At 50.0% G+C, this 27111-nt stretch overlaps 1 protein-coding gene across 1 annotated transcript in view; it reads right to left on the bottom strand.

The window, feature by feature from the left end:
• Positions 1 to 27111, bottom strand: part of RNF213 (ring finger protein 213) — a 168533-nt gene that overhangs the window by 35948 nt on the left and 105474 nt on the right. The window contains exons 30-49 of the mRNA XM_011967440.1: positions 26575 to 26768; positions 25900 to 26058; positions 21628 to 25239; positions 20007 to 20143; positions 19520 to 19615; positions 17785 to 17903; positions 16552 to 16671; positions 15956 to 16101; positions 15453 to 15600; positions 15046 to 15181; positions 11660 to 11851; positions 10042 to 10187; positions 8413 to 8567; positions 6978 to 7190; positions 6504 to 6685; positions 5731 to 5851; positions 2408 to 2508; positions 2113 to 2295; positions 596 to 765; positions 401 to 500 (exon numbers count right to left, since the gene is read on the bottom strand). Of these exons, the coding sequence (XP_011822830.1) occupies positions 401 to 500; positions 596 to 765; positions 2113 to 2295; positions 2408 to 2508; positions 5731 to 5851; positions 6504 to 6685; positions 6978 to 7190; positions 8413 to 8567; positions 10042 to 10187; positions 11660 to 11851; positions 15046 to 15181; positions 15453 to 15600; positions 15956 to 16101; positions 16552 to 16671; positions 17785 to 17903; positions 19520 to 19615; positions 20007 to 20143; positions 21628 to 25239; positions 25900 to 26058; positions 26575 to 26768 (6430 nt within the window). The remainder of the gene's footprint in view (positions 1 to 400; positions 501 to 595; positions 766 to 2112; positions 2296 to 2407; positions 2509 to 5730; positions 5852 to 6503; positions 6686 to 6977; positions 7191 to 8412; positions 8568 to 10041; positions 10188 to 11659; positions 11852 to 15045; positions 15182 to 15452; positions 15601 to 15955; positions 16102 to 16551; positions 16672 to 17784; positions 17904 to 19519; positions 19616 to 20006; positions 20144 to 21627; positions 25240 to 25899; positions 26059 to 26574; positions 26769 to 27111) is intronic.

The raw sequence follows: 27111 nt of genomic DNA, 5'->3' as shown, positions 1-27111 counted from the left end.
GGGGAATAGAAACTTAGAAGACCTCTAGGACATTCAGGGTGAGCAGGATTCTAAGCTACCATCCGAAAAATCAGAAAGCTGGACCACTGTGGAACCAGGCTCAGCCCACAGATTCTGCCCTCTTGAGTTCTGTGTCCGTCACACCACCGTGGTCCCTTCACGGCACTGTTGGCTTCTTGCTAGATGTGTGCTTGTGGGAATACTAAACTCATGTGCCTACATGTGACAATGTCAGAATACACAGCCAGTACAAGTAACCAGGTCGTGTCTCACCAAAAAAGCTCCCCAAGATCATGTACTACCTACTAGTCACGACAAGAAGACTTGGTAACAAAGAGAACACCGCAATGAAGAGAAAAAGCCAGGGCTTTCTAGAAGCAAGTCTCCATGTTGTTCTTACCTGTACTTCAAAAGCAGTTTCAGTATCACTGAGCGGATGACAGGAGTCTTATCCACAACATCATTGAATGGAGAGAGAGATTTTGTGTGTTCACGGCGTCCTTAAATCAGAAAGAGAAAGCAGCTCACTGCATGAGACATGCAGAAGTGAGATGAAGAAGTGAGCTGCTAGGTTTACAGGAAGAAAGCAACCTACTCTGGGGAGCGTCTCTTAAGAGCTCCTTTTGGACGAAGAGCAGAGAGAGCAGGCTCTCAATCACTTCCTTCTCAGGCGGAGCGTTGTCCTTGAAGCACATGGTGGACACCAGGTCTACGAAGAAGCTGTTGCACATCTGCCGGAAGCGGGCATGCTTTTCAATGACTTCCCTTAGAACACGAGAAAGAGAAGACAGGTGGATGGTGTTTCCCAAATGCCTCCTTACAGAAGGACTTGAGATTTCACAGCATTTCACCTTTTTTTTTTTTTTTTTTGAGATGGAGTTTCACTCGTTGCCCAGGCTGGAGTGCAGTGGCGTGATCTCGGCTCACTGCAACCTCCACCTCCCAGGTTCAAGTGATTCTCCTGCCTTAGCCTCCCAAGTAGCTGGGATCACAGGCATGCACCACCACACCTGATTAATTTTGTATTTTTAGTAGAGATGGGTTTCACCATGTTGGCCAGGCTGGTTTTGAACTCTTGACCTCAGGTGATCCACATGCCTCGGCCTCCCAGAGTGTTGAGATTACAGGCGTGAGCCACCACGCCTGGCCAGCATTTCACTTTTAAATTGGAAGATTCAAGTCACTCCTCTCACCCGTTAGAGCTAGTCTTCAGCATTTCAACAGATGATATTTAGATGCATCCTTTTCTAGAAACACTTTGATCATTTGGACCAGCCAACAGTACCCTTCAATATCGCAAAGAATGTCAACCCATCCACTGGGCTTGCCTGGTGCTCCACTTTTAGGAGGCCTGAGAAGGGAGGGAAGGGGAAGGAAAGAAAACCAACCACTCACAGAGCAGGGCTGAGGCCTGCTGAGTCCAGAGAGGTAGAGCTGCTTTTAACCAGCTCCAAAAAGCTAGACAAGGAGTGGGTTGGTTCTCAGGTCAGTAACTGTGAATGATACTGATGCATTAAGACCAGTGGTGTCGGCCAGGTGTGGTGGCTCATGCCTGTAATCCCAGCACTTTGGGAGGCCAAGGCGTGTGGATCACCTGAGGTCAGGAGTTCGAGACCAGCCTGGCCAACATGGTGAAACCCCGTCTCTACTAAAAATACAAAAATTAGCTGGGCATGGTGGTGCATGCCTGTAATCCCAGCTACTTGGGAGGCTGAGGCAGGAGAATTGCCTGAACCTAGGAGGTAGCAGAGAGCCGAGATCACGCCACCGCACTCCAGCCTGGGCAAGAGAGTGAGACTCTTTATCTCCAAAAAAAAAAAGTGGCATCTAAATTCCTTGGGCCTCTGGTGGGGACCTTTGTTATGACTTTCTGGCTTAGTTCCTCTGTATTTGCTATTTCTCAAATCTATATGTATATGTCTTGGGGAAGAATAATCTTGAGATACTAGATATTTATGAAAGTACATACAGTGGCATCTCTTTTGATAGTTCTCTGAGGTCAGGTTTTCTACCAAATGAAGGTTAATAGAGTTCATATTTCTGAATATTGTGTTTGCCAAAAAAGGAAAATAAAAAAAAAAGGATGCTTTCTTGAAAGAAGGGGTGTTTTACCTGTGCCTTTGGGAAACAGTTGGAGAGAATTTGTCTGGCAAGTCAGTTAAACAGTAGGGGCACATCATCTGCCCTGGGGCAAACCAGGCCCTGAGGCAGCGCAGGCAGTACACGTGGTCACAGGGCAGACAGACGGGGTCCTGTGCGTCTCCCAGGCAGATGGGGCACGGCTGGACCCCAAACCTAGAATCCAAGAAGGGCAGTCAGTTCTGAAGCAGAGAAACTGGCCAGAAGAAGTGAAAACCACGAAAGGTTCAGAATTCTCGCCTTCACAGATCCAAACCTAAGGTCTCACCTGCTGAGGGTCTTGCTGGCTCTCTCCTTGCATTCACAGAGGGTGCTCATCACGGCCTCAAAAGGCCTGTGCGTCTTGACGTCGGAGTTCTCTCGAAGACACTGAAGAAAGGCGGTGACAGGAGTCATTAGCAGTGGGGAGGGCTGAGGGCAGCCAGGGGCCGGGTCAGGCAACAGAGGGAACACCACATTCTGAGTCAGGGCTGTGACGCATGCCGCATGCGTGTGAGGTGCGAGGCCTTTGTGATTCTGTGTTTAGCACTTGGAACACTGAATGCCCTTTTTGTGATTATGCTGCTTGTCAGGGAACTACATTCTCAAGTTATGATTTTCCCTCTTCTTTTTCTTTTAAGGTCTCCTCCCCTCCCACTATTAAGAGATTTCATACTCTAAGTAATAATAATGACCATCTGTATACCCCCCACCAAGCTTTAAGAAATCTCAGCATTTTTTGAATATTTGCTTTAGATCATTTTGTAAACATTTTTAATTTTTTAAAATTTTCTTTCAGCCTCCCAAGCTGCTGGGATAATTTTTTTTTTTAGAGAAACAAAACATTATACATAATTACAATTTCACATCCCTCCCTCCCTCTCCAGAGGTATCCACATTTCTAGATTTCTACTGTTAGGATAACTGTAAGCATGTCTTAACATGGGGTTGAATGTTATTTTGAATGTTTTAAAACTTGGTATCAATGATACCACACTGTATTGAGGCTTCTGAAACTCATTCTCTTCATGATACCTTAGGTCCAGATCACTCCCGTACCCACGGATGAAGATACCAGTTACCCATCTGCTGGTTAATGGGCATTTAGATTTTTTCCAATTCCTGACAGTCCTGTATTCAACATTCTTGCATATGTCTGAGAGCGAATAAGTTTCTCTAGGATATAGTTGGAAGTGGAAACACTGTTTTTTAGGCAACATACATCTTCAAAGGCAATACACATCATCACTGTACAAGACAGTTTAATGGCTGTGCTTACGGAATTTGATGGGCAGGCATGATGTTGGTATAGACATCTTAATATTATGTCTACCTTGGGCATTGTGAGCTCAAGGAGAGTACCTTTCTGTTCCAAGTTTGACAACGGTATTTCTTTCTAAATAATTTTATCAAATGCTTTCTCTCTACATTTTGAAATGATCATTTAGAGTTTATCTTTTAATTTATACAACTGATAACATTTACAGATTTTTTTCTTTATTTCGAGCCATCCTTGAATTCCTGGGATAAATCTTACTTGGAAGTGATGTGTGTATTTTCAATATCCTATTAACTTTGTCAGTCAACAACCCAATTCAAAAATGGGCAAAGGACTTGAATGGACATTTCTCCAGAGAAGACAGCAAATGCCCAACAAGCATATGAAGGATGCTCACCATAACTAGTCATTAGGGAAACGCAAATAAAAACCACAATGAGTTATCACTGTGGCCATCATGAAAAAATCAGATAGTAACAGGTGTTGGCCATGATGTGGAGAAATTCAGACCCTGGTGCATGGCTGGTGGGGATGTAAGATGCTGCAGTCACTGTGGAAAATAATACAGTGCTTCTTCATAAAGTTAAACATAGAGTTATCAAATGATCCAGGAATTCCTCTTCAAGGTATATGTCCAAAAGAACTAAAAGCCAGGCATGCCTGCAGTCCCACCCATGCCATCCTGCAGCAGTTCCATCAACAACTTCCTGCCCGGCTGAGGGAGCCAGCCTCATGGTGAAGGGCAGGGCTTTCCCCCAGGCCTCTTGTTTCAAATGGTCCCAAGGGGCTGCCCTTCAGCTGGGCTGGGGAGGGATACAAGTCAGGCTTCCAGCATGAAAACTAATGAGGTAAGGTCTTTGGCTGTGGTTACTTGCACAGAGATCTGACTGGAAGGAAATAAACCAGAAACCCAGTAAGTTTCTGAGGCCATTTTTATCACCAAAAAAACCTCCCCATGGTCCTAACCTCCTAAATCCTGTGAGGTGTGCGCAGGCAGGGGTCAGCTCCTTTACCTTCGGGTTTATGGGCACCTGGCCCTTAGGACCCACGCTGGACCTGGCTGAAAGCCCTGTGCATCTCCCAGAGGTCCGGGACGTGATGAGGAGACTTGGAGAGGCTGCATGCTGTGTGGGTGTGGGGAAAGGGCGGCATGGGGGCCACCGGCTGTGTGCTATGACCCTCTCTCCACCTTTTCCTTTATCAAAGGAACTCCAAGTTCCACCTGGCACATGACCACGCCACGAAAAACTCCTCAGCTTCTTGCAGCTCGGTAAGGCTGAGTGCCCAAGTTGAGGATCATGAGACATGAGCTGGCGTGGTGTGTGCGTGTCCGGGGTTGGGCTCTTAAGGAAAACGGCCTGTCCTCCACCTCCCCTGCTTTTTGTCCCACAGGCTGTGACGCCAGGCCACAGGGTGGAAGCTGAACATTAGGGACACCAAAGGGACAAGACAGAAGGAGCTTGGGCACCTGACTGTGCCAGTCTCCAGGAGCTGGTACCTTAGCCTTGGGCTGCTCACACCTGTCCTGGGTGGGAAATCAGCTGATACTGTGTCTCAGTCGCTGATGTTCTGATAGGTCAGAGTCGACACATCCAGCATCTGTGCTGGCCTCCTTTTAGTAAACCTTCCTGTGCTCCAAACATCGGACAGCCAGCGCTGCCTCTTCCAGACCCCCTGGCAGTGAGGGCTCTGGATGCGCTCACGTGAAGGTCACGGGTGCGGGTGAGGCAGAGGCAGAGGGAGAGGCAGAGGCTGTGTCTGGCTGAGTGGCTGTTGGTGCTGGACACCACTGCATGGCCACAGAGGTGCATCACTGTAGGGTCACAGGCTTTTTTCTGCAGGAGACCACCCCACATTAGTAGCTTTATGAAGGGCATGGTGGTTTCCCGTTCCTTGGTTCTGTTGACAGCACTGTTTTGAAGACCCCAACCCCAGTGGCATTCTCTGACATCCTTGTCTCCATGACTGTGACAATGGTAACAGCTCCCACAGGCGGCCGGGTAGTGGTCTGTTCTGGGATCACTCCGAAGGCCAGGTTATCCCTCCCAAAGGTTTCACAAGCATGTTCCCTGTGTCAGCCCCTTTCTGCACACAGTTCCTGGAATCGCTTCTAAATGACACACTCTGACTTAGCAATCAGCAGAGGGTAAATAATTAAACAATTAAACATGGAAAATATAATGGCTTAGTGATGAAATCACCTTCCTTTGCACATTAGACAAAATGGTCAGAGCCAAAAGAGCATCTCCCGACTGCGGGTCAGTGTCAGCGCTGTTCTTCCTTCTGGAAAAGGGTGGATCCGTGCGTGTGCTGAGGCCAGCCCAGGTACTCACCTTGTCTAGTAAGAAGACGTGCTCGGTAACCAGCCTGCATAACTCGGGGACCCGGCTCTCGGTTCCTAGGAGCACATGCTCCACAAAGAGTGCGGTGGAGAAAATCCGACTCCATTGGGCTCTGTCAAAAGAGGGCGTCACTCACTCAGCTCCCACCCAAGGAACCCAAAAGTAAAACGAGGAGTGAGACGGGAGAAGAGATGAGGACCCGGGGTCCAGGCCCGGCGGCTAGGATTACAAGCAAGCCCTATGTGACACACTTCCTGGCCCGCCCCCAGCTCGCACCCTCAGACGCTCAGCTGGGACTCGGTGTCCCACTCGATGCCTCTGCACGGGGTACTGCCACAACCTGCTCACTGCACGGTCCTGCGCCTGCCAAGTCCCACCTCGCCTTGACAGCCCCTCACAGGAACTGTCTCCTTAGGGAAGTGGACTCTGGCCCTGAGGGCCTGTCCTGCTCCGTGCGCCTCCCTGCGCTGGGTGTCCTTTCTATCACAGCATTCCTCACACGGTGTCACAGTATCCCACTTGTCTTTCTGCGGCCTCAGTACACAGTGAGCTCCCTGAATGCACAGCTGCCTCTCGTGTCTCCAGCACCCTAATGGGATGCCTGGCACTCACTAAGGGTTCGGCAAACGTGAAGTGAGTGAGGACAGAGCCCCTCCCACGGCTGGAGCACCTGCCAGTCTTTCTCACGGACATGCCTGGCATTTGGCAGGCTCCTGGTGAGCACGTGCCAGATGAAGCAGTGTGTGAGGGCTCCTGGGTCTCACCTGACTTCCCTGATGACAGCCTGGGCCAGGCTCCCACTGCCTTGCATGTGCCCATCGGAGCAGATGAGCTCCAGTGGCATAGAAAGATTCTTCACCAACTGTAGCCACGCCTGGGGACTGGGCTTCAGGGTGTCTCTCGTCAGCATCTCCGTGCAGGCCATCGCGGCAAATGCGTCCAGGGTCTGGGGAGACAGACGGCAGGGCGTGGCTGAGCGTTGCCCTTCCCACCAGCCCACCAGAGGCCCTGGCTGTTAGCTGCGTGTATACTTGTGTCCCAGGCTTGCATTCGAATCTTTCATTGTCTAGGATGTGGGAAGCATCAGCGAGATGTGTTCTTAACATCTCTGAATTAAGCTGAGGTACGTGCCTTGTGGAGAAATCTCCCACTAGGAACACAGCCCCCAAAGCTCTCCATTCCGAGGGGAGTTGGAAGCACCCCGCGGCTTGCTCAGGGCAGGCGGAGGAGGGCAGTACCATCTCACATCCAGCCAGCTCATGGTTCCGAGGGGCTTCCGTCAGGCTGTGGAGAACCTGAGGGTAGATGGTCAGGATCCTGGAGAAGTTCTGCAGCCGGCTTCTGAAACGCTGGTAGGCAAGGTGCACCCACGGTAAGGAGACCTCTTCCTCGGGCGCTTCTGACGCCGCTTTCAGTTCCCTAATGCAGGACCACAGAGCCATCTGCAGAAACTGGGATTCAAAAAAGCTTTTAGAATATATTTTTAAATTACAAAAATGGTATGGTTTCCCCGTGGAAAATCAGAACTATTGGAAAACCATAAAAGACGATATTAGAAACCATGCATGCTATTCTGTCTCGTTTGCTTCTGTCCAATTTTCTATCTGCCTCTCCTGCCACGTTAAGGTCACTGTGTCTTCTGGGCTTTTTGCCACTGAACATGACATCATGAACTTCCTCTATGACTGAGTATACTTGTATACTTGAAAAACATCGTTTTAACAGCAGCTCAATAACCCATCCTATGGCCATACTTTAATTTGCCCATCCTGTATTTCTGGACAATTAAATTATTTTTAGAAGCAAAGCTGAAAAGGACATCCCTGTAACCAAATATTTGTCCACGTCTCCAGGAGTTTCCTCAGGACAGAGTCAGCAGTTCAGATCAGATGAGGTTCTCAACTGCTCTCCCAGGCAGCCCTGCAGGGCGCCCGCTGTGCACACCACTGTCAGCCGCGTGGCCTGGCCCTGGCCCTTTCTTTGCAGCACTGGCCAGCAGCTGTCCTTTTTTAAAAACAGCTTTGCAAAATGAATACATAAACATGGTATCTAAAAACTGTTGTGTTGATTTGCTATTATTAGTAAGGCTAAGCAATTTTTCAAATGTTTCCTGGATGTTGATATGCTTAATGATATGATTATAAAATTGCTGTTTTATAACGTTTACCCATTTTTTAAAACTTAGGGTATTTTCTTATTGATTCCTAAGAATATTAACCTGTAGTCATATTGGCTGTAAGGATGTTCTTCAGTTGTCACTTTCCTTTTTTATGTACTGAAGTTTAAAATTTTTAGGTAGTCAAAAGTATGACTTTCTATTGAATTTCACTTATTTGTTCTTACCCTGTAGAGTTAATTACATATTTACCTTAATTTTTTCAAGAGAAACTTAACATTTAAAAAGAAGACATGTCAGGGAAATTGGAGGTCTTCTCGTGTTCCCGGAGAGCTCTGTCTTTTAGGAGCCCCTGGGTGGTGGGCTGAGGGTGCAGCACTGAACATTGAGAGGAGACTGGACGGCCCCTTCACCCACCAGCGCCCTTCGCAGACCATGTTCTGTTCCCAGACTTCACAGCACCAGCTCCAGGCAGCTGAAGAAACGTCCTGCGTCTGCATCCAGTCCCCATCGCGCAAGCTCTACACCTGACCCTTAGCCAGTATCTAAACATCTACCTCTAACTCCTCCTCCGTTGCCACACGCATGGTCAAGAGAATGAAGTCCTTCGAGTAACACTGAAGAAGTTCCTGCTGCGGCTCTCCATGGAGCTGGGCGAGAAACCTGCCCAGAGGAGTCTGCTGAAAGATGTCCACGAACTTCTTTGGCAGTCCTGCAGAGAGGAAACCAAGGAGTGGCCTGGAGTGCGTCTAAGTCATGACACTCCTCTGCCTCCAGGTTGCTCTGGAGTGAAGGGGAATAGGGGACGCCTTGTCAAATGGGAGCTCGTAGACAAAGGGGCACCAACTGCCTGATTTTGTAGGGAACTGAAGGAATAGTCACTGTCTAGACATTTAGGATATTTTTCTTTTTCTTTTTTTTTGGAGATGGAGTCTTACTCTGTTGCCCAGGCTAGAGTGTAGTAGATAGCATGATCTCTGCTCCCTGCAACCTCCGCCTCCCAGGTTCAAGTGATTCTCCTGCCTCAGCCTACCAAGTAGCTGGGATTACAGGCGCACACCACCACACCCAGCTAATTTTTTGTATTTTTAGTAGAGGTGGTGTTTCGCCATGTTGGTCAGGCTGGTCTCGAACTCCTGAGCTCGGGTGATCTGCCAGCCTTGGCCTCCCAAAGTATTGTGAACCACTGCGTCTGGCCTAGGATATTTTTCCAGTGGAATAAAATAAGAGAAGGTGGAAACCGTGTCAAATTCAAGTCAGAAACAGCCAAAGAGAAAAACCTGAGATAAGACTGAGTTGTATGTTGCATGGCTATAGGTCACAGCATGTTTCAGGAACCCCCAGGTCCAAGTAAATCAGGAATGAGTGGGCTGCTTTTCAGGGGCTGGCCTCACAGACCATGCAAGCTGGAAAGATCTGGCTTCTAGTGGGCGGGGTGCGGCCCCTAATTCGCATGCTGTCATAGAAAAGCAGGGTCAGTGGGGTATTGTCCTGAGAAAAGAATATGCTTATGAGGAGAGAGACTGCTTTGAGTTTGTTCAGAAAAGGTGGCAGAATGGTAACCTAGAAAAAAGGCCACCTTGAGTCTTCCGAGTGGTCGATAAGTAAACATGGAAGAGATTACTGTATGTATGAAAGACGGCTTTTGCAAAAGTGTTGCGTTGTCCTTGGTTTTTCTGGACTATGGCAAGCCCTCTGGCATCTGGCAGCAGAGTCCAGCACTGTGTCTGGGCTGTGACTCCTGATGGGGCAGCTGGGAGTAGGGGATACTCCAGGCGCTCGTGCCTTCTGAGAACGCCTCCCCTGGGGGCATCTCCTGAGTCCAGTGCCCCAGTCTGAGAAGGCCCAGAATGGGAGTGACCAGCTGGTAGAGGTGACAGTCCTCCTGTTGCCAGAACACACCCCATTTCACCAAATACCTGGCCATCACGGCACTAAAAACCATTTCACAGGCTCCCGCTGCCATAGGACCAAAGGGTTCTGGTCCTGCCGGGGCCTCTCACTCCTTCAACAGAAACTTTAAAATGACACAGTGACATAAATTGGATGCTACTGTACAAACAAAGTGAAAACTAAAATCTCCAAAATTCACCTTGCGATGGTAGCCACGCATCTGCTTTTCACTGTCAGGCAGTCCCTTTGTGATTCACCTGTGCTGAATCTGACCTGTCTTGAGGTAGCCTCACCTTCTGCGTCTGTGATGTACTGAGCCTGGACCCACAGCTCCTCCAGATAGTCCTTGATTCTCCAGCTGAAAGGTACGTTGTTGGAAGCGTTCTCGGAAAGGTTCATGTAGTTCTGCACCATGATGTAGGCCATCTCACCTTTATGTCTGCAGTAAGGCGAGTGACGGTACAAAGAGGGTTTGTGAGACGTCACTCAAAACACAAGACAAGACCCGCCACTGATGCCAGCTCCTCTCAGGCCTCAAAAACAAGGGGGCCAACAGGCCAGGCCGACAGCGCTGATTTCACAGCCTGGGGTTTCTGTTAGGACAGATCTAGGGAACTAGCTTATGCAATCTTTGTTTTACAGGCAAAACAAAAACAAACCAAGGCTGGCAGGGGTCAAGTGTGTTGCCCAAAATCTCCAGCAGAACCAAGTCTTCGGGTTCCTGAGCCTGTCTGTCTTTGATAACTTGTAACACAGAGCACAACTTGTTAGACAGTCTTTGTTTCATGAACACAGCAGCGCCTTGTCTTTTAAATAAGTGTTTCCACTGGAATTCAAATTCCATTTCTTTCTCTCTCCCTCCTTCTCCCTCTCTTTTTTTTTTTTTTTTTTTTTTTTGAGATAGGGTCTCACTCTGTCACCCAGGCTGGAGTGCAGTGAGCGGTGTGATCATATCTCACCTCAAACTCCTGGGCTCAAGCAATCCTCCCGCCTCAGCTTCTACAGTAGCTAGGACTACAGGTGCGCACCACATTATGCCTAATTTTTAAATTTTTTGTAGTGACGGGGTCTCACTATGTTGCCCAAGCTGGTCTTGAACCCCTGGGCTCAAGCAACTTTCCTGCCTCAGCCTACTAAATTGCTGGGGTTACAGGCATGAGTCACTGAGCCTGGGCACGTTTATTTCTATATTATTAATCTATATCCAGAATTGAAGCTCCTGAAAGCTGAAGTGGAAGCTGTTGGGAGCTGAGCCTCGGCCGCACAGCATCAGACCTGGGGAGGGGGGTGGGGGCTGTGCAGCTCCACCAGGGAATGAGGGACGGGGGAGGGAGCACAGATCACGGGGCTGTTCTAAGCGCAGCTTCTCCGTGCCATACCACACTGGGTCTGGCTAGAACCAGTGCTCTGAAAGCAGGGAAATGAGGAGGGTGGAGATAAAAATGTCTTGGAGCTTCATAAACTTCCTATTCTTTTTTTTTGAGACAGAGTCTTGCTCTGTCACCAGGCTGGAGTGCAGTGGCGCAATCTCAGCTCACTGCAACCTCCGCCTCCCAGGTTCAAGTGATTCTCCTGCCTCAGCCTCTCAAATAGCTGGGACTACAGGCACGCACCACCACGCCCAGCTAATTTTTGTATTTTTAGTAGAGTCCGAGTTTCACCATGTTGGCCAGGCTGGTCTCGAGCTCCTGACCTCAGGTGATCCACCTGCCTCGGCCTCCCAAAGTGCTGGGATTACAGGCGTGGGCCACCATGCCCGGCCAAACTTCCTATTGTTACTGCAGAAAGCGCCCACATCAACGTTGCTCTGAAGTTGAGGGCTGCATTTCACCCAGCACTTGGGAGAGCATATTAGGGTCCTGCTGTGTTCTGATAGTTTCTCTCCCCAGGGAAAGAAAGCCTTCCACTCACCTTGCATTATTCATCACTAGAGGAATGTTCAGAAGCTTCATGTCACTGAAAATAAACATCCAAAGGTCTCTTGCCCAGGGCGGAGTATCTGGCCTAGTCAGTAGCTCAAGGTTGCCGTCTCTGTCGATGAACGATATCATGCTCGCCAGCAGAGGGGTGACAGCGCCTTGGACCCGCTTCCAGAGGGTGTGCCTGCAGCACAGGAGAGAGACTGGCCACCACGGCTCAGAGGAACCACAATGGCGGTCGGCCACCTTTTGACATTGTGTTCCTTCTTGAGCATGAACAAAACAACTAGTCTACTAATTATCACACTACAGCGATGGCAGGAACTTGACATTTTCATCATTTTTAAGTCCTAGAAAACAGACTCATAAAAATATCTAAGATGAGAGGCAGAACTGGAATGGAACTTAATTCTACATCTAATCAACTGTCATTAGGTGACTGGAAGGGTGAAGTAGTGTTTGATTTTTATTTTTAAAACATACATGTGAGACAGGGTCTCACTCTGTCACCCAGACTGCAGTGCAGTGGCACAATCATAGATCGTTGTAACCTTGAATACCAGGGCTCAAACGATCCTCCCACCTCAGCCGTGCAAGTAGATAGGGCCACCACGCCCAGGGCCACCACCTCCAGCTAATTTTTAATTTTATTTTTTTGTTGGGATGGGGTCTTACTATGTTGCCCTGGCTGACTGGTCTGAAACTCCTGGCCCAAGTAATCCTCCCATCTCAGCCTTCCAAAGTATTGGGATTATAGGTGTGAGCCACTGCACCTATCTGCTTTATTTTTTGCAAAGCTGCATAATTTTTGTATGTAACTATTTTTCAGAACAAGTTATCGAGGTTCTCTAAATAAATAAAATTATGACAATCCATTTGGAAAAAATAAATATTTTACAAATCTGATGTGGATAGACTATAATACAGATGAAGAGACCAAAATAAATTTGTCCCGGATCAAACTAAACAAGAAGGCACATGTTTATCTGGAATTAAGTATTTGTTCCTGTTGATGTTTTTGTACACTAGATCTGGGTGTCTGATAGACAGACAGGTGGATGGATAGATGGGCTGATGGACTGATGGGTGGATGGACAGGCAGGCGGATGGATGGATGAATGCACAGACAGGCAGACAGAAAGATAATTGGTTAACTAAAAGACATTTTGTTGTTATATATATTTTGTTGCATATATTTACATGTAACAATAAAAACTCTATTTCAAAATTCTTGTGTAAAGGATAAGAATTAAAAGGTGGCCGGGTGTGGTGGCTCACATCTAATCCCAGCACGCTGGGAGACTAAGGTGGGCGGATCACCTGAGGTCAGGAGTTCGAGACCAGCCTGGCCAACATGGTGAAATCCCACCTCTACTAAAAATACAAAAATTACAGGCATGGTGGCAGGTGCCTGTAATCCCAGCTACTCAGGAGGCTGAGGCAGCAGAATCACTTGAACCCGGGAGGCAGAAGTTGCAGTGAGCCGAGATCGTGACACTGCACTCCAGCCTGAGGGACAAGAGTGAGACTCCATCTCAAAAAAACAAAAGACAAACAAAAACCACAAGGTAATTAATGTTGGGGGAAAATCAAAGCCTCTCTTTTGAAGAGAATAAAAAGAAATACTTATATTTTTAAAATATATAGTACGCAGGATCCTGGCAAGAATTTTAAAATGTCTACTGGGAAGACAAAGCATCCCAGTGACCAGGAGAAAACAGCCAACTGGGAAAGTCGCGGAACACAAAAGGCAGAAGGAAAACCCAAGCGCTGGGAGAGGCGGGAGCAGCTGAGCCTGATTCTGCTGTATCTGGACAGGCAGGCAGAGTTCGGGACACAAAGGACTCTCAGGATTTGTGCTGTTTAATCCCAAGAGGACAAAGGGCTCCAGTCCCCCAGAACACAGGGGAGGTGAACTGAGGTAGTCAGGGCGCTGCTGGCCCTGGGGCAGGTGAGCTGAGGGTGCGGGTCTGGCCACCACTCAGCGGCTACGCAGGCCTCACGGTGACCACGGAATGTGACGAAGCCAGACCTAGTGCTGCATGAACAGCGAGCGGGGAGGAGCAGACTGAGGAGGTTCAGTGACTCAGGGCTGGTCCCGGGAGGTGGAGTCAGGGATTAAAAGCATCAACAGGCTGGGCGCTGTGGCTCACGCCTGTCATCCCAGCACTTTGGGAGGCTGAGGCAAGTGGATCACCTGGGGTCAGGAGTTTGAGACTAGCCTGGCCAACATGGTGAAATCGCGCCTCTACTAAATATACCAAAATTAGCTGGGTGTGGTGGTGGGTGCCGGTAGTCTCAGCTACTCAGGAGGCTGAGGCAGGAGAATCGCCTGAAACCCAGGAGGTGGAAGTTGCAGCGAGTTGAGATCACATCACTGCACTCCAGCCTGGGTGACAGAGTGAGACTCTGTCTCCAAAAAAAAAAAAAAAAGCATCAATAGAGTACACAAGGAGGAACCGAGGGAAATGAAAATATTTCTGTCTCCTAAAATCCCTTCAGAAGGCGTGACAAGGAAAGAAACGAAGGATAACTAGAGAAAAAGTAGAATCAGAAAATCTCTGGTCATAAGGAAGGTGTACATAAGCCCCCATTCCCATTCACCCCACTTCTTCCTCCCTAAGCCCGCATTCCCGTTCACCCTGCTGCTTCCTCACGTTCCCTCCTGCAGATCACACCTGGCCGTAGGCCCAAAGCGAACCCATCACTGGCGCAGAAGCTTGAACCTGGAAGGGACTCATGGAGGAGGTCCGCTGTCTTTTAGAGATGAGAAAGCTGGGCCCAAATAACAAAGTCACTGGATTCTTAGGCTGTCAGGCAGGAGGTCTGAGAGTCTGTCTTAGAGGCCCTCGTCTGGGGCCCAGAGCACCCCTCCTTCCTCCACAACACACAGCCACATCCAGGATAATCAAGGTTCGTCCCATGGGTGACAGAAAAATAACCATGGCAGTGAATGGTGCTGCTGGGTCCTGGTTTTGCTGTTACCGTTCTTCAAACAGCAGGACTGGGGAAATACCGCCTGTCCCCTGCCTGCTCTGCACATCATTTCAACTTCATAACTGAAAACAGCAGCCTTTCTATGGTTAACAACATGTTAGTAAATGTTCTACTCTAAGAACAGATATGCTTCTTAAAAGTTTTTAGTATGCAAAACTGTAAACACAGAAAAGTAGAGGAAGAGTCCAGCACCTGCCACTTGGCCACTGTCCAGACCTACTGTGTGCTTCTTGGGGAAAAAAATTACAGCTTTGAATGACTGAGAGGTTTAGAAAGAAACAGCTCAGTCCCCATGGCTTGGATGGAGAGACGACGCCCCCAGGCAGGTCCCCATGCTGCCACCAGATTGGAGTCACTCCCTCCTTCCTTTAGTCACAGTACCTGAATGTGCCCGCCTCCTGGAGGGCGTCCTGGTTGCAGGCTTCTCTCGCCACCCACTCCAGAGTGTGCAACTGGCTCTCTTCTTGCGTCTTTAAAAGGACGTTGAGGCGCATCTTGGATACCCGCAAGAAAGAGGCTGTACAAAGGCAGAGACAGATGTTCAGCATGGCCGTGGCTGGGCTGTTGGCTCTGGAGTGCTTCTGACCCACCCGCCTCAGGAAGAGAAGTCCTTTGGCCAGGCCAATTCTAGAGCAAAATCTGAGAGATGCTCTTAGATTCCCACTGTGTCACTGCTTCTGCTGAGCCATGGAAACCTGAGAGGGTCCCCAACACGCAGTGAAATGATGCCCACTCCTCAGGAAGAGCCCACGTGGGGGCAGGGGCAAGAGGGGTGGGGAGGCTCATACCGTGGCACGTGCTGTCCTCGTTTAAGAGGTCCAGGAGGAGCACCACCCTCCGCATACTGCGCGTGCAGCTCTCGTTCTGGTCTCTGAGCATGCCCACGGCGCTCTGCACACAGCTCCTCAGCAGCCTGGTGGTGTCCAGGATCGACACCTATTGGTGGAGACGGTTAGGTCGCCTGTTTCTGCCACTTACACGGCGGGTAAAAGCCAAACCACCCATATGCGATGAGGGTCTCGATGCAGCAAACAGCACAGGGCGGCGGTCCTCATGGACAAAGAAGGATGCCAACCCCCACCCCCCACCAAACTGCTGGTGCAGATGCCCTTGACCCCCAGTAACCCCCAGTAACCAGCAACAAGACCGTCGCTGTGTGAGGAAAGTGGGGCGCCATCCTCACCGCCGTGCAGCGGTGGCGGCTCCTCTAGCTCCCAGTGCAAAAGCATAAAGAGGCAGGTCGGAAGCGTCACCAGCAGCACAAGGGGAGGTCCCAAGAATCAGAACTTACATCACTGCCTCCGAGTTCAGAGGTTTCCTTTTCCACCTTCTCAGAACCTTCTGTTTCCATGGCCTCCTCTGCCACCTCCCCTGACGTGCTGGCCTCCGTTTCCATCGCCTCCTCACGGCCGTCTTCTGCCCGGTGTTCCAAGCCCACTGCAGTCAAAGCAAACGTGATTGCGTTACTGCTCAGAAAGTGGCATGGGGACTGGCAGCGGCGCCATCTGGGAGTCTGTGTGCTTAGGCTCTGAGTGCAGGCTTCCCTGGCCCCCGCTCTGGTGATGGGTCCGCAAATGAGAAATCACGGTCATGAAGATCAGCCCCCAAGGCAGCCCCTTCCTTCCAGCCTGGGCTCTGCCGTGTTCTAGGCACTCACTTCCATGGCTGGCCTGATCACAGAGCTCTACCTCAGCCTGTGGTAAGCGCACCTGCTCAGCCCTATGGTGCGATTATGAGCTACCAGTCAGTTCTGCACGTGTCCCCGAGCTCCTGCTGAGGGACGACACACGGTGGCCCTGCTCCTAGTGCCATGTGCACGTCATGCTCCACACCTACCATCTGCCCTTCCACCACCCGCTCCCCCAGAGGCTCCGCCTCATGACTCACACTCAGGCAAGTCTCCGGGCGCGAACAGCTGGCTGATGGTGACACTCTGCAGCCTGGTCATATCTGAAACCATGAGGGTGGATCTCCGGAGGTCATCGATGTGGACAGACTGCCACAGCCCTGTGAAGAGTGAAGCCACCCACAACCGTCTCGTGTCTTTCCCGGCTGCTGCTCAGCCCTAAGCAGGAACACTGCACACCCTGGCTTGTCGTTACCTTGCTGCAAAATGAATGACTGGCACCCTGAAGCCGAAACCCTGGAATGGGCCTGCACAGAAAGCACTGACCCTATACTACACAAGACCCGATGCTACGCACATCAACAACTTCAACATAAACAGCAACGGTAAGACCTGCAATGGCAGGTGTGGGAAGCACGCGTGGATAAGGCCTGTGGTTCTTTCACCCATTCATTGTTGTATTTGCTGTATCACAGTTAGTGAGGGGTGGGGGACACTGGCAAGGTCTGCCTTCCATTCTCCAGGAAATGATTCGCGTAAACTTACTTTCCTGTTTCTGGAATACCAACTTTTCTATGTCATAAATAGCTGATGACTATTCCTTGGAAGAAAAAAGATCTGAAGATAGCCCGACGCCCGCCACTCTCCCTCCCCGCCAAACAGGCATATCGGTGCGTTCCCGACAGTGTGCGTCGGGAGTCAGGGGTCTCCGCTCTGTGTGACCCGCATGCTAAGAGGCGAGGAGCTTGCCTACAGTCAGTCCAGGACAGGCTGCACACAGCCTCCAGTCCCAGGATTCACGTCTTCACAGTAATCAGTGGTAAGAAATCTAATTGCATCTGGAAAGAATCCTCTTGAAGTTAACAATAATATTCTAATTTCAGACTTTTACAACGCAGAACCAAATGAGAAACAGTTCCAACATTACTTAAATAAATACGCTGACTGGGCTGGGTGCGGTGCCTCACGCCGGTAATCCCGGCACTTTGGGAGGCTGAGGTGAGCGGATCACGGGTCAACAGATCGAGACCATCTAGGCCAACATGGTGAAACCCCATCACTACTAAAAATACAAAAATTAGCCGGGCGTGGTGGTGCGTGCCTGTAATCCCAGCTACTTGGGAGGCTGAGGCAGGAGAATCGCGTGAACCCGGGAGGTGGAGGTTGTAGTGGCTGGAGCCACTGCACTCCAGCCTGGCAACAGAGCAAGACTCCGTCTCAAAAAATAAATAAAAATAAATAAATAAATACATTGACTGATGTTCTGATCTCACCTCCATGGAAGCCCACATAAGCTGTTCCTCTTCCCATCCGGGACAGTTTTGTGATGAAATAGACGAAGATACGGTCCTCGTTTTCTTGTATTTTGTTGATTTCATTTATAGCAGAATACCTATTTAAAGAGAGAAAAAAAGAATACCTATTTTAAAAACAAACACACACAAAAAAACAAGCACCTAAATAAAGCAAAGTTGTGCGGCTGCAGAAGGGTGGTCTCTGAGCTGTTGGTCTGGTCTCACAGCACCCGTTCCGAGGAGTTTTACATAAACTTCAGACTCCTGTGACTGTGGTTTCTTCTCTCACAGGGAGATGAGAAATCTTCTCTTAGCAGGCTCGTTTTCTTCCCCATTCCTGTGTCCTCTGCTTTGAAGTGGCATTCCTTTATTTTTATTTATTTATTTATTTATTTTGAGACGGAGTTTCACTCTTGTTGCCCAGGCTGCAGTGCAATGGCACGATCTCAGCTCACAGCAACCTCCGCTTCCTCAGCTCAAGCGATTCTCCTGCCTCAGCCTCCCAAGTAGCTGGGATTACAGGCATGCACCACCATGCCCAGCTAATTTTGTATTTTTTTAGTAGAGACAGGGTTTCTCCATGTTGGTCAGGCTGGTCTCGAACTCCTGACCTCAGGTGATCTGCCCGCCTCAGCCTCCCAAAGTGCTGGGATTACAGGCATGAGCCACCACGCCCGGCGTGGCATTCCTTTATTGACCAGAAAGCCTATCTTGTGCTCCTCAATGGGCCTGCCCCGGTGCAACTAAGGGTGAGGCCAGCTGAACTGTCCATTCCTTCTTTTCTCTTAAGCCACGGGGGTCTTGCTGTGTTGCCCAGGCTGGTCTCAAACCCCTGGCCTCAAACGATCCTCCTGCCTCTGCTTCCCAAGTAGCTGGGATTACAGGAAACAGCCCCTGTACCCAGTGGACCTTTCCATTTCAACAAAGAGTTCTGTGCGCAATGCCATTCCCTTCAGATGACCAATGGCCAAAGCCAGTTTCTTGTTGAGATCTGAGCCGCAAAATGAAATATGGCATCCAATGCTTCAAAAAGGTCCAGAAATCACTTTTACTTTAAGTGATAAAGGCACAAAGTTAATTCTAAGAGCGTCAGACTTCCCCTACAAATACTATAAAAACATCCAATAAATAGGAATAAAAGCATTTATCTACTGTTATTTCCTTTGAACTCGAAATAAATTCAAATTGTATAATTCAAAATTAATGATGACTAAAACATGTCTACAAACACAGGCTTCAAAGGCATCCTTTTATAGCTTGTTAATGCTCCATTATTTACACTTCTCACATTTCACTTTTTTTGTGGGGAGGACAGGCTCTCGCTCTGGCCCCCAGGCTGGACTGCAGTGGTGGGATCCCAGTTCACTGCAGCCCTGACTTCCCAGGCTCAAGTGATTCTCCCACCTCAGCCTTCTGAGCAGCTGGGACTAGAGGTGCGCTGTGGAAGGCTAATTATTTTATTTTTTTAGTAATGAAGTCTTGCTCTGTTGCCCGGGCCCATTCCGCTATTTTTGTAATGTTATTAGCCTTTTCGCTTTGTCTCTCTTCAGTTTCCCTAATCCCCACTTGGGAGAATAAGGCAGGGGAAGAATTGTTCTTATTTTTATTTCTGTATTGATTACGATACTATACTGTTTTCAAGGAAGAAATTCTCTAGGACCTCCTACGTTTTGGGTTTTTTACATAGTTTCTGAAAAAAATACTAAAAACATACTTAGCTGAGGCAATGAGCTGGGCACTATGGATTCCATCTTCAAAATCTGTCTGAATAATGAGGATTTTACATTTGGCTGTATTCGTTAAACAGTTTCTGAAAGAAAAGGGAGGTTATTCAAGCGAGTTCTCTGTCTTAAAAAATGGGTAACAAAATTCCCCCAAGTGATGAGAAACATAAAGACTACAAAGAAACAGCGACTCAGGTGGGATTTTCTTCTGTAAGAACAGATAGTCCCCGGGAGAAAACCCAATGAATGTCTCCTAACGAGGTGCGAGGATGCTGCTTTCGGAGGAAGCATGTCAGGCCAGACACCGCGTTGCAGAAGATGACGCACATGAGAGGGACACTGGGAGAAATTTAACAAGGATCCATTTCACAGTCACGTGACTGTGGCACTCATTAACCAGCGCTGGCACCACTGCCAGGCAGAAGCCACACGGCCACGGCTGGGGAGGGAGAGGGCAGGGAAGGCAGGGAACCTCACCGGACTTCTTTGAGGAATGAGAACTCCGTGTCAAACCGCTGCAGCCACAGGAGTGTGAGTTTCGAAGCCCTGCCTGTGACTTCTGATTCTAAAATTTCACAGTCGTGACTTGTTAGCAGCCTGGAGAAAGTGGTGATCTACAAAGTTAGGAAATGCAAATTACTTGCCAGAATTCAAGGAAAGGTTGCAAGTCTGCTGCTAGGTTTAGACAGATCCCAGAAACTTGCAGATGTTCAGCACAGTGCAGTTGCCACGCAACGGCACAGAATCCAAACCCAAAGGAGTTTCCCAAAACAAGGCAGCACTGGGGCCAGGAGGCCCTACAGGGCCAAAGGCTTTGGAGAGACGACCCCACCCTGCCTTGAGGGTGCCTTCTTCTCCTCCCCAGAGGCCCATGCCTCTGCCTGCTTGGTCCCTACTTGAGATTCCCATGATCCCTTAGGGCTCAGCACAAATGCCATTTCCTGTTATAATCCGACTTCATGCTTTCAGATGGAGTTTGTGGTTGGTACCGCCCCTTCCCCCAGATGTCATTCTCCTGCCCCACAGGCCACTCCCCCATCACAGTGCAAGTGGAAAAGTTCCTCAAGACCTGCCTCCCAGCCTGGCCTCACCACTGAGCTCAGATTCCTACGTCCAACTGCACGATGCATCAAAACCTGTCCCCAGTGGACATCATCACTGGCCCCCCAAAACCTGCTGTCCATTCCTGGGTTATCTGTCATGATGCAGCAATGTCCACTCATCTAAGAATGACTCCAGGGAGCCACCGTGGACCCCTCCGCCCCCCACACCCTTGCTGGCTGGTAGTGTTGGCCCTGCCAAATGGCCTCCTGAGTACCTCTCGGTTCATCTGCTCCTCCCCTTTGTACCGTTCCAGCAGCCTCCCCACTGGCCTGTCTTTTCCACGACAGCCTTTCATCAGACTCCCTTCACCCAGCTAGGGAGACACACGTGCCTCCAGCGCCCGCTCCGTAGGGCTGAGATGCGGCTCCGCAGGGCCACTGAGGCCCTCCAGCAGTTCTCTCTGACTGCACCGCATCGCCCCATCTCAGCACTCACAGCCTGGAACCCTAAGCGCTGTCAGCGGCTCTGCCCACAGAAGGCCCTCAGCCTACAGTCCCTTCCCCGCCATTCTTCCCCATCAGCGAGGGGCCTCTCCTAGGGAACATCTCATCTGAGCTGGCATCCTGGTCTGCAGTGCTCCCTGCTGCCTCTAAGCACAGCATTTATCATATGATATTGATGGCATCTGATCATGTACTGGTCTCTCCACACTCCCTAATGTAACAAAGGACAAGAGCTGCAGAGTCATCTCTGCATCCCCAGTGCCCTCGGCCCGGTCCTGGAACATGGTACTTCATTTGTTGGTGTGAGCATCGTGTATGGTGCTGTTACCAGCATGGCGCACCGCACAGACCCAGGCACTCAGCACCTGGTTAACTGGACCCACATAGATACTTGGCTCTCCCCACACTTACCACGGAGGAGAGCCCAGCGTCTGAGCGTCTGCCTGCAGGATCCCTAGCCACTGCCGGGGGAGGAATCTTGAATCCTGACGCTAGGGATTTAGGGCTCTTGGGTGACAGAGGATAGGGTACGAGCGCAGAAAGACAATCACCTCTGTGAAGACGGCATGGCGCTCCAGGTCTGTCGTGTGCAGGTGCGTCTGAAGGAAATCTGCAAAGGAGTTGTGCCTCTGTCTGTAGAAGTACTCCTGTGACAGCGACTTCCCTGGGAACGAGCCCAGCGAGGAGGCGCTCAGCCGGACCACGGCATCGGGCGTAGCGCAGTTCAGCAGGATCAGTCTGGCCGCCTCAGACACCTTCTGGTAAAGTTCCTCCGTCAAGGCCTCTCTGTGACCCTGCCTCTCTATGACCTGCAGCACCACAGAGGCGCAGGCGTCCGAGTGGTAGCCGATGAAGACGTCAGAGGGGCTGTATTTGTGCCTGTTCAGGAAATGCTCTGCTTTGACATCGATGAACTTCTCCACCCACGCACGGAGCTCCTCCACGACGCTCTTCTGCCATTTCTCCAGCACCGTGTTGATGTCCAGATAGTGCTTCTCCAGCCGGTTAATGAGGGGGATGGGAAAGTGTTTGTACACGATGTCTTTCTCTTCAATGACGATCAGGCGGAAGTTGGGGTGAACCCGACATTTGACGCGGTGGGTCCCCAGACCGAGGTCCACGTACTTCTGGCCGCCGAGGTGGACGTAGTACTGGTTGAGCGCGTCGTAGAGGCTCTCGTAGAGGTTCTGCAGGTTGAGGAGCACCACCATCTTGCCTGTTTCCATGCAGATCTTCACACGATTGATGTTTCTGCAGATCTGGGTGTACTCCTGGTCCTTGGGGAAACCAGAACCAAAAATGATCTCCGGCTGCTGGTCCTCCTTGAAGAACGTCTGCTGCAGGATCTGTAGTGCCACGTAGTTTTTGGTCAGCAAGAGTAAGTAGCGGGACTCAGCATCTTCCAGCTGTCCACCCGGCACCTTCTGAGAAGGCCCAAAGATGTTCTGTTTGATCAGCTGCAGGGGACTCACTTCCTCTGAGCACTTGGCCTCAGGCAAATTGGCCAGGAAGATGTCTAAAGCGTGGATGTCATCCTTGCCACTGAAGTTCCTAAGGACAGCCTGTGCAATGTCTTGCGGGGAAGGCTTTCTATTTGAAGCCTTCGCTGCAGCAAAGACCATTTTGATGAGGCTGTAGTAGTCACGAAGCCCGAAGAATTCCTTGTCCTGGTTCTCACACACCGTTTCGTAGGCTTTGGCAAAGGACGCAAAGTACCCTTGGATTCGGTCCTGGATGAGGCTGTCTGAGGAGCAGATGCCCTTGGCACTGTCTATGAGCTCTCGCTTGTTGGGGCTGCCGCGTGACACGAAAATGCCCCGGTTCATCTTGGCAGGGTCAAGGGCCCAGTTGGAGATGCCCACAAAGCCAACCTTTTTGTGGGGGGCGGGATCGTCTTCAATGCAACCGTCTTCCAGCAGCGGGTGCAGAGTCTTCAGGGGCATTTTGGGCGAGTCTTCCGCCAGCCCCACCTCATCTAACACCACCACGGAGACATACTGCTGCAGGTCCTTCCCCTGCTGAAAGCGGGCACACTGCCGGAAGGTGCCAATGATGCCCTGTGGGGTGGAGTGCGGGCTGCACTGGAACGACACCAGGTGGACCTGCTTCAGGCTGCGGAAGAGATCTGAGTAGGCGGCCGGGCCCTGCATGGCGTCGGCCACGATGGTCTTGGCGAGGGACTTGGAGCTGCCGGGCTTCCCCACCAGGAAGAGGGGAATCTTCAGCTCGATGCAGATGACCATCATGAAGACGTTCTCCTTCAAGGCCAAGTTCTTGGCGATGGTTTTCCTCAGAGGTATGCCGTCCAGAAAAAGATCCTGTGCCCGCGTTATTTCATCCAGAAGCAGCCTGCTGTTGTCATACGGTTTCGGAAAGAACCTGGCGATGGCTTTCCGATATGAGTCTTTCTTTTCTAAAGAGGCGTGGTAACACACCCCGACGGCCAGCAACAACGACCAGAGGACGGGATCTCTCTCAAGGTGATTTTTGCTGACGCTGGACTTGGAGAGAAAGGAATTCAGCTGCGCTAAGAGCATCGCACTGTGCTCGTGGAACCATCTGAAAACTTTCACACAGCGCTCCACGTCCCTGAGGCTGACAAAGCCACACTCATCTTCTCTTTTCCTCATGAAACCCTGAGAGGCGCAGAGGACTTCTGTGATCACGCGAGTCTCGTTTTCATCTAGGCTGATGGAGTCAACCAGTCTCTGGACAATCTGCTGGATGTAGAGCTTTTCAGCAGCGTCACTCAGTTGTCCAAAGTCCCACACCAGAGGAATCAGGCTCGGGGGCAGAGCGTGGACTCGGTACACCAGCTGCCTCAGAGGAATGGAGCCCAGCTTGTCGGCCGTCTCCTCCGCACTCACCCTGTAGCCCAAACCAGCTGACTCCAAACGGCAGATCATCTCCTCAGAGTGCTTCCGGTACGGGTTGCAGGCGGCTATAATATGCAGGCCAGAGTCCCTAGCCAGGGGCTGGCCGTCCACCATACGATCACACAGGACTTCTTTGATACAGCTTACAGCTTCCGTGGTGTTGGCTTCATCAAAAAACAAGATGGTGTCCAACTGATGTTGGTCCTTATTGGCGAAGGCCACATTTTCAGCCTCCCTGACTCTGGAGTAGATCATGTCTGCGGTTGTTCCTCCATGCACCTTGACCAGCTTTATGGTGTCAGCATCGGCACCAGCACGCCGCAGGTCGCTAAGGAATTTAATAAGCCTGGTTTTGCCACAGCCAGTTTCTCCCATGATGATAACCGGGATCCCACACCGGAACCGCATCTCAATGGCAAGGATCTTAAGCATATTGTCTGTCGTGAGCTCATACGTTTCGTCCGGGTCAATGGCCCAGCGGATCCCTAAGGTCAGGCAGAGCCTCTCAAGTTTCTCGTGTCTGGGCAGTTTATCAAAGTCGACATTGAAGGGCACCCTCTGGAGCAGCAGCCCCTGATACAGGTCCATGGTCATGACATCTCTCTTGATGACCTTCCCAGTCAAGTGATTGATGGCGTCGACGCTGCCCTTGCTGTTGGGCTGCAGATAGAAGCCGATGAACGTCATGGTGGTGCGGTCGTCATTGAAGAAAACGTATGGGTGAGGCTCCGACTCCCACCTCTTCCGGAGAGAGAAGGGTGCTAGATCTTCTTCCTTAACCCCATCCATGGTGACCATGTGCTTCCCCGGGCTTTGGTCAGAGGTATGGAGTGTTGGTGTGGCAAAATCTCTTGCCATAAAGATCATGAAGGTCACCACAAAGTTCTTGAAGCCTCTCAGTGTGTCGCCAATAAAACTTGGATTGCAGAAGAGAGAGGCCTCGCAATCTCTGAGCTGATAATTCAGGAACCGAGCAAAGTTCCGAAGTTCTGACCAAGATGGGTTTATTACCCCGCAGTAAATCAGGAAATGCTGGAGGCATTCCTCTGGGGTGCCTTCGACAGAGCCTTCTTGATACTGAAACATGTCTAGGTCTTGGTTTTGATGGAATCGTCTTAAATATTGGTAAGGTCTTTGGAAAGTTTCGCTGCAGAACTCCCACTGATCCATCCCAGGCTCTGTGTCACTCCTCCGGGGACTCAGCTCCATGTCTATCACCTCTTTGGGAGGCCTGCAGGTGACTTTTGGGAAGATGTCAAGAAAACTGAACTGGGGGACACGTGTACGCTGGAAAGGGGAGACATGAATGAAATGGTTACAAGAAAACTTTCTAAGAAATGCTTTTGTGTCTTAACCCTCCACGTTATCTATATTGGATGGACCTTTATGAAAAATGCACTGAAAATATGTAGTTTTCTGTATACTCTTTTTTTACACAGAATATCTTTCGCACATTAAGTAAGGCATTGTTGTGGGAGCTGCATTCTGAGCCAGGGAATCACTTTCCAGCCCAACTTCCTAAAACTAAGTTTCTCCACTAAGCATACATGTATATGTATGGGAGTGAACATAAAACTCTCTTTTGCTAAGAAATTTTTACGACAAACATCTCCTTCCCAACTTAGCTGGCATTAGGAAAGATGACTTCTTTCAGCAGATGAATTTACTACATTCAGAGTGCAGCTGGGATTCAGACTGGGCATACAGCCTGAAGCCTGAATTGAATAGACAAATTGAAGACACTGCTAATTAACAGAAGAGTACTTTTATCCCAGACATGATTAAAACGTGAGTTTAAAGATGGGCTTTTCTTTAGTAACACCACACTCAGCTGCTGCACTACGTAAGGCAAAGCTTGGAGTCACCTAAACACATCGCTACATTTCAGTAAGACCAGAAGGACCCCAGGACCCCCAACACCAGGTGAAAATGCCCCACATTACAGACCAGCTTTGAAGACCTCCTCGACGGCACTGACGTCCTCCTTTCCAGGATTTCAATGATATACAAATGGCAGGGGTTCCGAAGCCACATTTTCCCGTTTATATCCATTAAGTATTGTAAAATGAGGAGCTTGAAAAGAAACACCCAAATTCCAGTCTGCACCTAAGGACAGAATAGCACGAGGTGTAAACACACAACACGATGGCGAGTTCTCCCAACTCCAAGGACCCCCCTTATTTTGCTCTTTGTCACGATGATCTTGATGGTCGACATCAACAGTTCAGCCAGCAACGGCCCACGTCTCCGAGGGCAGCCCCGTAAGATCCTAATACTGTATTTCCCTGTACCCTTTCTATGTTTAGACACACAAACACGCCGTTTTACAACTGGCTTCAGGATTCAGAACAGCCATATGCAGCCTAGGAGCCGCCGTGTGTCCCACGAAGCCTGGGTGTGCGGTGGGCTCTACGTCTAGGTTTGTGTAAGCGCACACCATGACGCTCACACAGGAGGAAACTGCCTGACAACACACGTCTCAGAGCCTGTTCCCGCTGTTGAGCTTCATAGGACTGTGCGTGTGGAAACGAGGAATTCTTGTACATGGGAAAGAGTCACGCAGGGACGTGGGGACCACGTCTTTACTGATGTGGCCATCAGCTGATGCTGGAGGGCACTTACTGAGGAGGTCACGTCCAAATGAAAGAGCACGGGGACCTTCTGATACTGCGCGTCCAGGAAGGGCAGCAGGGCACCCAGGACTTGGCTCTCATCCACCTGAGGGTCGATCAGTCGAATCGTTTTCAGAGGCACCTTTTTCCTGTTTAACTGTATCTTTAGCTTGTCGTGCAACCTCTTCACATAGAGAGACTTTCCTGTAACATTAAAATATAGAAATTAGGGCTGGGCGCGGCAGCTCACACCTGTAACCTGGCACTTTGGGAGGCCGAGGCAGGGGACTCACTTGAGGTCAGGAGTTCGAAACCAGCCTGGCCAACATAGTGAAATCCCGTCCCTACTGAAAAAACAAAAAAATCAGCCAGGCGTGGTGGCGGGCACCTGTAATCCCAGCTACTCAGGAGGCTGAGGCAGGAGAATAGCTTGAGCCCAGGAGGCAGAGGTTGTAGTGAGCAGAGATCACGCCACTGTACTCCAGCCTGGGCGACAGAGCGAGACTCTGTCTAAAAAAATAAATAAATAAATTATATGTATATATAA

This window comes from Mandrillus leucophaeus, unplaced genomic scaffold (genome assembly GCF_000951045.1).
Source record: "Mandrillus leucophaeus isolate KB7577 unplaced genomic scaffold, Mleu.le_1.0 Scaffold1, whole genome shotgun sequence".
NCBI classification, from domain to species: Eukaryota; Metazoa; Chordata; class Mammalia; order Primates; family Cercopithecidae; genus Mandrillus; species Mandrillus leucophaeus.
This window is presented reverse-complemented; position numbering and strand designations above follow the sequence as displayed.